The sequence below is a fragment of the Rutilus rutilus genome (assembly GCF_951802725.1).
Source record: "Rutilus rutilus genome assembly, chromosome: 18".
Classification (NCBI taxonomy): Eukaryota; Metazoa; Chordata; class Actinopteri; order Cypriniformes; family Leuciscidae; genus Rutilus; species Rutilus rutilus.
The window spans coordinates 15,650,304-15,661,051 of record NC_140231.1 but is presented as its reverse complement, the minus strand read 5'-3'; the positions used below and the strand labels follow the sequence as shown (position 1 = coordinate 15,661,051).

At 38.7% G+C, this 10,748-nt stretch overlaps 2 protein-coding genes across 3 annotated transcripts in view; one reads left to right on the top strand and one right to left on the bottom strand.

Annotated features, from left to right (window-relative positions):
• The window catches only part of slc6a7 (solute carrier family 6 member 7), an 18,142-nt gene extending 15,447 nt beyond the window's left edge, over positions 1–2,695 (top strand). Inside the window, exon 15 of the mRNA XM_084387885.1 lies at positions 1,004–2,695. Within this exon, the coding sequence (XP_084244011.1) occupies positions 1,004–1,171 (168 nt within the window). The 3' untranslated portion in view covers positions 1,172–2,695. The remainder of the gene's footprint in view (positions 1–1,003) is intronic.
• A 348-nt stretch (positions 2,696–3,043) lies between these two features.
• stim1b (stromal interaction molecule 1b) overlaps positions 3,044–10,748 on the bottom strand; it is a 39,715-nt gene continuing 32,010 nt past the window's right edge. For both annotated transcript variants that reach the window (XM_084387883.1, XM_084387884.1), the window contains 2 exons: positions 6,269–6,332; positions 3,044–4,248 (listed from right to left, as the gene is read on the bottom strand). In XM_084387883.1, the coding sequence (XP_084244009.1) occupies positions 3,834–4,248; positions 6,269–6,332 (479 nt within the window). In that variant the 3' untranslated portion in view covers positions 3,044–3,833. The remainder of the gene's footprint in view (positions 4,249–6,268; positions 6,333–10,748) is intronic.

Below are 10,748 nucleotides of genomic sequence, written 5' to 3'. Positions count from 1 at the left end.
AAGGATGCATTTAACTAATCAAAAGTGACAGTAAAGACATTTATAATGTTATAATACATTTTTATTTCAAATAACAATAAAAACAATTATTTTAAATTAAATGAATAATTAATACATTTTAAATTCATGTAAATAAATTATTTAAATACAAGTCTAAAATATTATTTAAAGTGCCCCTATTATGTTTTTTTGGATGTATCTTTTGTGTCGTTTGTAATACAGCTGTTTGTGAATGTAAAATGTCTGCAAAGTTTCAAAGATCAAAGTGCACGATAAAGAATCGATTCTGAACTGCCTGAAACGAGTTGTCAGTAATTCCAGTCTCACTTACTGCACAAAGCTACTGTAGCAAAGCCTGGAACAAATTAGTTTAATTAGCATTAATGCCAGCCAATGGTCTTCATTGGCTGCCTGCAAACGACGTCTACTTTGACACGCCCTTAAACACTGTATTTGTAGCGTAGGCCTGGAAGAGTCTGGTTCGTGTTGTCGACATGTCGAGAAGACACTGTTTTCTGCACACTGAAAGCAAATTCATTTTGTTTGCACTTCCAAAGGATGAGGACTCAAGCGGGAATTGATATGGTTAAAACTGACGCCATCGTTGCTGTTCATGTCACTTTCTATACAAGCGCCGAGGAAACCTCCAGAGCTGACATTCAGATGTGGCAATGGGCGTTTTGTTTCTGACACGTGCTGTAAGCGGTTGACCAATCACAACAGACTGGGTCATCTGACCAATCAGAGCAGAGTAGCTCTCGGAAAGGCGGGGTTTAGAGAGACTGAATCCTTTATTGAAACGTTTCAGACACAGAGAAAAGAGGTGATGCTGTAGTGTAGATAATGAGCAAATTAAACTGTTTTTTGATCTTGGATGCATGTAAACTTATTGTAGGAGACCTCCAAAACAAAATTAGGAACCTTTAAAATGGCATATTAGGGCACTTAAATTTTTCAATAAACATTGCATGTGTTAATTTTGACCTGTGTTTCTTACATTCAGCGCTTTAAGAAATCCATCCGTCCCCTCAACTCCTGGCGTGTTAACAACATAAACACGACCTCTCAGGAGCAGCACGTGGAGCCCCAGAGAATAGACGGACCCTTCACGGTTAACCTGACTGATGAAGACTTCACCGCCATGAACTGGGAGGCCATAAGCGAGGCGTAACACTGTGTTGGGAGGCGGAACTGCACCCTCACTGTCTAGAGAACGGTACTCTTCCTCACCAGTCCAGCTGGACTGAAAGGATGTTACTGACTTGTAGGACATTTATTAAGTTTAATTTATGATGATGTTGCTCATTTGAAATAGCACTGGGCCTACGGCCAAAGCCAGAGACTGAGAAACGGAAAAGACATTTGGTATCTCTGGTTGAATACTTGATGTCTTAAGGATTACATTTCATGCCATTCACCTAGTCTTTTCATCAAAGAGTGTAAAGACTTATTTTATAATGTAACAGAGTAACATGATCTGTTTTTCCTTTACAATGAAATGTACATTATATACATGAACCAGGTCAAATCAAGTCAAGACAATGCCTTTAAGAGATCTTCAGCAAAATAACTGTTCTCAAGAAAATAAAATGTAGTTACAGGAGGCATTGTAAACCCTCTTTAGAATGTTTAAATGTATAAAATCATTACCATTTTTATAACTTTTTGAAATGCCACACATACAGCAAATAAAATCAAAATGTTTTCATAATTTGTTCTCCGCAAAGGCTGTTTGGTCTGTTGACCAAGGGCAGATTCAGCTTATTTCAGTGTTCTACCAAGGACTTGAACGAAGCATACTTCCTTATGACAGAGGAGGCTCTGAAACAGGTTTGTTTATTCAGAGCACCATGGTAACAGTGGTAAACCTGCTCTTGTTGGGACTTTGTTGTGGACACTAACTCATTGAGCTATCTGGATTTAGATGTTTTCTCTCAGAGTCCATGAATGTCTGCCATTGAATGTTCTGCTCCATTACAGTAGATGCAAACAAACCTTCAGGATTAAATACACAAGAAATGTGTAGAGTGCACTGGTGTTCAGCTTACCCTGGATGAACAATTCAAGAATTGAGAGGATATATTCACTGAACCTGCAGTGTTGGGTCTGCATACTGCGTTGGTGTATTTTTCACAGTGGTTTTCTGCAAACAACTATGGCATAGCTACTTCCTGCGATGGTTTCAAAAAGACGTTTACAGATGTATCAACAGCTCCATGACGCAATGCAATGCTGAGGAAGTTACTCTAGAAAACCTATTCAGCTCTGAGAACTGTCAAACATTGTTTTTCCTTTTGATTATTATTGTGGTCTATGGAAGGTATTTTCTGCTAATTTAAGAAAAAGAACTATTTCATTATTTTTTTAAAGCGTTCACAAAGTACACTACAGTTCAAAAAAATTGTACGATTTCTAAAAGTTAATTGAAAAAAATCTCATGCTCACCAAGGCTGTTTATTTGATCAAAAATACAGTAAAATATTATTGCAATTAAAAATGGAAAATTCTAAATTTTATTTATTCCAGTGATGGCAAAGCTGAATTTTCAGTCTTCAGTCTCACATGATCTTCAGAAATCATTCTAATAGACTCATTTTGTGCTTAAGAAAGATTGTTGAAAAACAGTTGTGCTGTTTAATATTTTTGTGGAAGCCGTGATGTATTCAGGATTGTTTGAATAAAGCTCAAAAGAACATTTATTTGAAATAGAAATCTTTTATCATTTTAATGTGTATAAAAGTACACGGTACACATTATTTCTTAAAGAAATCTTACTGACACCAAACTTTTGAATGGCAGTGCATGTGCCAATATGTAAAATAAAAAATTCAGATTTTTTTTTTGATAATACATTGTCCCTGTCAATTTTAAAAAGTGCAATTAATAATTTGACCTTTCACTTTTTTTTTCTTTTCTTTTTTTACAAAGTCTGCCAAAATTTAAATAAGTCAAAAGTGACAAAGAAATAGCTAATAATAGAGACAAATGTATTTTAAAATGTAAAGTTTTGTGTTCTAGTGTCAAGAAAAGAAACTCCCCGGTGTATGTTAGAACTCAACTTTTAATTCGCAAAACCTCCCTTTGTATATCTTGTTTTATTACTTCACCAGAATGAAAAGCATGAATGAAGTTAAAGGCATGTAGTCACACGCTGACCATCAGAAACAGAGACGAGAACTACAGTATATATCTCTGACTCACATGAAATGACATTTGGCAATGCTTAAAATGAAAGGCACTGATCTCCTCCATGAGGACGTAACATAGTTTAGAACATTTTAAAACTAATTTTGGTAACAGCAGGGGAAATCTGAGGCAAGTAACAAGATATATTCAGCCTCACATCCGTCGGTCAATACACATACTCATACTGTGTCATATGGCCTGGGTTTTTTTCAGTAAGGGGATGTGAATGGTAATATTTATGGCCAAATCTCTTCCTCTGTCAACGCTATGTTGAGCTGCACATGAAAAGGGAAGGAGTCCAAGCAAATCCTATGTAAAACAGCATAGCTGAAAGTCTTTTCATGTGTGTTTGTTTTGAGAGTGAAAGCTCAAGCTCACGCTAACTACACTTAAAAACAGAAGAGACTCACACCAAAAATGGACATTACCATCTAGTGCCCTTATTTGTTGAAGTAAATAAATAAATGTACAGTTATATCATACCTGTTCCCAACAAATAACTGTTGCTGTTCCCGTTGGTCAAAACAATTACGATATAAATCAAAAAAATTCCACATGAATGACATGTTCTTCTTACTAAAACTCTTCAAGATTAGAAAGTACCATTTAGTCCTTTTTTATATTTTGACATTTTCCCAAAACTCTTGTTATTTCTTTGGCCTTCTGAAGATTTTGGTAAAGGTGTGTTTCTTGCGGTTCGTGCTGGAACCTTCAGTGTCTTCTCCGGTGGAGCAACTGTCCTCGTCCAACAGGTTCTTCTTGCCTGTGATGTGAGAGATTCGGCTGGATCCCTTTCCTGACGACGATGACGGGCCGTCCTGCTCGGAGAAGTAGTTGAGGGAGCGCATGGAGTTGGCTGAGGCGAGGCTAGACGAGTGGATCTCTCCGAGACTGGCACATTTCTCCATGCCAAAGGTCTTTTTCTGCATCAGAAGGCTGTCGGTGGAGGAACCACCATTGGATCTGGACTGCTTACTGTAGAGGGGAGATGAGGAGCAGCGCTGGGCGTCTCCGCAAAAAGACATGGAGAGGGAGGAATCCGATTCAGACCGGTTCAGATCCCTAGATGATGGTACAATGAGAGAAGAGGATTTCAGAATCTACCCATTTACTTTCCTTCTGTCTGCTAGTTTACATTTTTGAACTTGGTCAACATGAAAAGGCAGTCGCAATCCATTTTTACTTCTATTTAATTGTGTACTTCCATCACACTTGAAACAGTTGGATCCCCGATTAGGTATCCATTCAGAATGCAGCCAAACCTCAATTCAATTTGCAGTGGATTGTGAGATACTACTTCCCTCATGAAATGCTTCAAGCACCTACACAACTTTTGACTGAAGACGAAAACCCACGAAAACATCTCTGCATGTTCCAATTACTTCCCCCCCCCCAAATCTATCATGGCTTAGGCCCAATCCCAGTTCTCTGTCTTCCCCCTTCCCCTTAGTTTTGCACATTCATGTGAGAGTGCAAAACTAAGGGGAAGGGGTAAGACAGAGAATTGGGATTGGTCTGGCTATCACCAGACTAAGCTCAATCTTTTAATTTTGAACATTGGTCTGGGGAGTCTGCTATGTATTTTCTACTGCACAAGAGGCATGATCAACGGACATAGTTCAAATGACTCTGTACGCAATTGGATGGTCCTTCAACCAATCAGACCAACGATCCGAGTCACGTACTTTGCACAGGAAATGTGTAACCAAACGTGTTGATCAGCGGTTTGCCGAAGCAGCAATGGAATCGAGTGATTTTTGCAAGTTAGTGGTATTTACACCCACTCGAGCGATTTGTTTGCTTAAAAGAAGCCATTGAGCATCGTCGGGAGGTTAAAAGGAATTGGACTGGATTAAACCCGCCAATAGCGCGCCAGGTGGATAAGCCAGTTTGTGATTGGTTCTCGCAAATTTGTAAAGGAAGCAGCAGAGATAACTCAAATCACCGGCAGATCGGGCTGAGTTTACCCTTGTTATATTCTCACAACATTATTTTCTTAACAATTAGAGTAACATTAACCATCATTAAATTACTGCATTAATAACTGGCATGGTTTTAGAAAAGCTATATTATCTTCAATATGAACCTAAAAAAAAATATATGTAAAAAAAAAATTAAAGTATAATAAAAATGAAAGCATTAAAATTACTTCATTATTAAAAAAAATATTACATTATAAAAAAAAATATTTAAATAATACAAAAAATATGTACTTCTTTATAATTTATTTAAAATTATTATAAATATTTATTTATAAAAAATAAAATAAAAAATCCCTGTCTGTATGGTCTAGGTAATGTCATGTCACCCCCTAAAAAGTTGTTTTAGAGGCAGAACAAGTTTAAATTTAAGTTTAGAAATATGAAGACATCCCCCCCCCCCCCCCCCACTGGAAGGATGTCCATTGATGAATCAAGCACTAGGAACGTTTTATAAAGAAAGTAAATGGAGTGAATTCTGATTTCATGTTGACTTAAAATAACAAAGAGATGCATGCTGGATTAATTTGGTTTCTCACTGCATTTACATTTAAATAGTTAAAACAAATGAGCTAAATCAAAAAGTTATGATTCAAGAAAAGTGGAATCATAATATAATTCAGTATATTATATTAGATATAGAATTGACATTCATTACTATTTAGCGTTAAAACTAATGCATAAGCTTAAAAATAAAATAAAAATGACTTTGTTAGCAGTCAGTTTTTTCAGTTCTTAATAAGTTAAGTATTTATTAATTCATAACAGGGAGGTTGTGGACACCCTACACACATGCCGTGTGTGTGCACAGCAAACTGTGTTTGTGGTACCCGATGCTTTCAGTTCCCTGATCGCTGCATGAACCGGTGAACCCTGTTGGCGGCAGACCTGAGACCGCCTCCAGTGACGTGAAGTATGAGGAACGGTACTGAAGCGCAGCAAAGCGCGAGGAAGAGACGATGGAGGGATGAGACAGAGAGGAAGAGAGTGAAGGCACAGGGAGAAACTCTGTGTGACTGATGGAGTGGCTGCGAGTCTGACGCACATAAGGTCGGCCGAGGGGCCGCAGGGGCCCGGATTCACTCTCACTGCCCTCTACCAACCTCTGTGAGCTCAGGTTCAGCGTGGGGTCTCCGTGACGGGGCCGCAGGGACGCCAGGCTGGGAGCTGAGGAGAGGCACACACACAGATGTTAGTCATTCAAATTATCCAGTCTCTGTGAGATACTGAATGTACATGGGAGAAATAATCAAACCGTTAAATCTTAACGCTAACCCATATTGGAGTCTGGGACACTGAGAGCCCAAAGACTGTACTGTAGTGTACACTGAGTCCTTAAAAGCTTAGCTTAAAGGGACAGTTCATGCAAAAATGGAAATTCTTTCATAATTTACTCGCCCTCATTTTGATCCAAACCCATAAGACTTTGGTTCATCTTCGTAACACAAATGAAGATCTTTTTCAATGAAATCTGAGAGATTTCTGTCCCTCCATTGACAGCTACACAACTGACCCTTTGATGCTTATCGTCATTTATATCGTATTTATACTTTATATTAATTTAGTCTTTTATTCACATATAAACATTGATCAGCGGACAAACAGAAGCTCAACCGAACCTGCTTGACGCGTGAGAACAAACCTCATTGGTTCTTGCTGAAGCTCAAACATGCGTAACACGAGAATGAACCTCATTGGTTCTTGCTGAAGCTCAAACATGCGTAACACAGGAATGAACCTCATTGGTTCTTGCTGAAGTTCAAACGTGCTGCGTAACACGAGAATGAACCTCATTGGTTCTTGCTGAAGCTCAAACGTGCTGCGTAACACAGGAATGGCCCTCATTGGTTCTTGCTGAAGCTCAAACGTGCTGCGTAACACGAGAATGAACCTCATTGGTTCTTGCTGAAGCTCAAACGTGCTGTGTAACACGAGAATGAACCTCATTGGTTCTTGCTGAAGCTCAAACGTGCTGTGTAACACGAGAATGAACCTCATTGGTTCTTGCTGAAGCTCAAACGTGCTGTGTAACACGAGAATGAACCTCATTGGTTCTTACTGAAGCTCAAACGTGCTGTGTAACACGAGAATGAACCTCATTGGTTCTTGCTGAAGCTCAAACGTGCTGCGTAACACAGGAATGAACCTCATTGGTTCTTGCTGAAGCTCAAACGTGCTGCGTAACACGAGAATGAACCTCATTGGTTCTTACTGAAGCTCAAACGTGCTGCGTAACACGAGAATGAACCTCATTGGTTCTTGCTGAAGCTCAAACGTGCTGTGTAACACGAGAATGAACCTCATTGGTTCTTACTGAAGCTCAAACGTGCTGTGTAACACGAGAATGAACCTCATTGGTTCTTACTGAAGCTCAAACGTGCTGCGTAACACAGGAATGAACCTCATTGGTTCTTGCTGAAGCTCAAACGTGCTGTGTAACACGAGAATGAACCTCATTGGTTCTTACTGAAGCTCAAACGTGCTGCGTAACACGAGAATGAACCTCATTGGTTCTTGCTGAAGCTCAAACGTGCTGTGTAACACGAGAATGAACCTCATTGGTTCTTGCTGAAGCTCAAACGTGCTGTGTAACACGAGAATGAACCTCATTGGTTCTCGCACATCAAAAAATCATGCTTAAGTTTCCGTTAACCTCAACTGCTGTGTGATTTGATGGAAGTTTATATGTGAAGAAAAGCCTAAATTCAATCTGTTCGTCATATAAAACGATCGTGTCTCTTTATGAACTTTTTAAAGTGTCAAAGTGGTAGTTGCATAGACTGTCAATGGAGGGACAGAAAGCTCTCAGATTTTATCAAAAAGATTCGTACGAAGATGAACGAAAGTCTTGGAATGATGAAGGTGAGTAATTGATGACAGAATTGTCATTTTTGGGTGAACTATCCCTTTAAAGGTGTGCTATAATCTATGTGTTATAGTGATGTGCTATAGTGCTCAAAAACAGCTGTTGAGATAGTATTCTCACTTGAAATGGAATGGAGGCTTGGACCTGGAAACAGTATTCAATACGTCATGACAACTACAGGATTACATGTGGAACACTAAGCTATAGTGCTAAATGATATCTGGTATAATATGAGATATTGTGCTATGATATTGATGAAGGGGAACTTGAGAACATACATGTAGGTACCATCACACCAGTGTTTGATGCAAAAGATTGACCACACTACAAACACATGACTGAAACACATTTTGAAAGTTCCAGCTGGAAGGAGCATGCGTGATGATGATTGACCACATTAACTGTGGTTAATGAAGGAAAACAGAGCTGGGGAGGAAACAGAGCTGATAACGTGGCACAGGAAGTGAACATATAAAAGCGTGAAAGCATTGCAAGGCCGCAGTGCAAAGAAGATCAGTGTCCACAAAAAATGTACGATGACGAATACACGGTTTCCAGCCTACACCAAAATACTGCAGAGATGCAGCTCTTGGTTAGTTGTATGAATCATGGAAACGTTTAAGATGGATAATGACCGTCTGACTGTACATTATCCAGCTTATTACACGGCTACTTAGCGAATAAATGGATATGAAATATTGTTTGGTCTAATTGTTTTGTCAGAAGATCATGGAGTGATTTGAAAGACATTAAATTAACACAGCAAGTAGGATGCTGGGTCTCATTCACCAATAACGAGTGGATTATTTGTATTTATACACAGAAGTTTTTACAAAAAATATATGTCTAATCCACAACAAGTGCATATGAGCATGAATTTGTTCTTAACCTAGTATTCTAATAAACGACTGCATACCGAGGTTAGTAATTTGCATAAAACATGCACAAATCATTTCTATTTCATCTTAACATATTTATAAGCCCACCAAGATCTGTTGCGCACATGTGGTTTCAGTTGTTCCTACTTTTTTCTATAAATGTAAAATAAATTTTAGATTTTGATCAATCATGATTTATCCATGAAAATGTTCATCTGCAGATTTCATGCACAAATTTGCATGCATACTAGGTTAGTGAATGAGACCCATTGTCTGCTTGCGACGACAGCCAATACAGTTTAAAGGGGTGGTTCAGGATTTTCAACATCGGACCTCATTTTCAAGTGAGCCTGTTTGTCATTCATCAGTGGAGACAGTTTTCAAAAAAATTCATCCAGTCCTTACTTTTGGATAGTTCGCTGGTGCTAGGCTAGCGCGAGTCAACGGTAGATGCGTTAGCCTGCCATTAAAAACAGTTTTACCCACTCCACAGTACATCAAAAGCAAATAAATTATATAACGCCAGACTATCGATGTAAATGTCTGTTGAGAGAATAATGTTAGAATTCAAACTACACTTGCATCTCAATGATCGCATTACATTTACAGGAACTAGTTTCTCAGCAGTGGCGGAATTTTACTTTGCTCCGGTTAGTACTGCGCCGAAAAGTAAACACAGAAAAGAAGCGCACTACAGTCGGGACGTCTAGCTAGCTAGTAGGAGTCTCGGTTGCCTAGGTAACTTAATATCACTCCGCCGCTGCTGTAGACTGTGCTAATAAACACAGGGAACAAAGTATAACTATTGCAATGCGATGAAAGGGTAGTTTGATTTCTAACATTATTCTCTCAACAGACATTTATATCGGTAGTCTGGCGTTATAATTGATTTGCTTTTGATGTACTGTGGAGTGGGTAAAACTGTTTTTAATGGCAGGCTAACGCATCTACCGTTGACTCGCGCTAGCCTAGCACCAGCGAACTATCCAAAAGTAAGGACTGGATGCATTTTTTTGAAAACGGTCTCCACTGATGAATGACAAACAGGCTCACTTGAAAATGAGGTCCGATGTTGAAAATCCTGAACCACCCCTTTAACAGACAATTTACAAAATGTTTATGCGCAGAATGTTGCCATCGTCCAATCAGAGTATTCCAAAGAGCCGTCTAATAAGTTTAAATATAGGCTTTGCACTCTGCGCTTAACACTGGGTTACCATCTTTCTTTTAACCCTAGATTAAGGTCACTTTTAACTTTAGTTTAACAAAAAGGTGGGGTTGTAAAAAGGAGGTAAGCAATAACCCCAAGTTAGCTTTTGCAATGCTAACATTAAGCTGCTGTGTTAATTAAAGACATATTGTGAATTACTAGCATCATAGAACGAATGTTAGAAATAACCCAAGGTTAACAATTTCAGTGTGAAAAGCCCATATATATAATAAAAAAGAAAGCTTTGAGTTAGCTAGCTTGTGCGCTACCTATAGAGCATTGCTTTGTGGCATCATTTTCAATATAAAAAGTGTGGTCACATTTTGGCATAATTTCGCGAGAATAAAAGATCTATTGTCAACAGTGTAGCGATGCATGAAGCACAGCTCACAAAGAAGTCACTTTCAAAATAAGCAACTTTCTGGTGGTCAACACGGAGAATTCCCGTGAACAACCTGAACCCGTTGGGAAATCTGTGCTGGGAAATCTTTCGCAAACACAATTTCTGATTGCGTGGATTCCAATTGTAATGAAAGGATTTCGCAAAAATTCGCCGAACAACAGTAAATGTGACCCCACCTTAAAACTGTTAAGTTTAAATCAGTGCAAACATGGAATCAGTGGCTTCT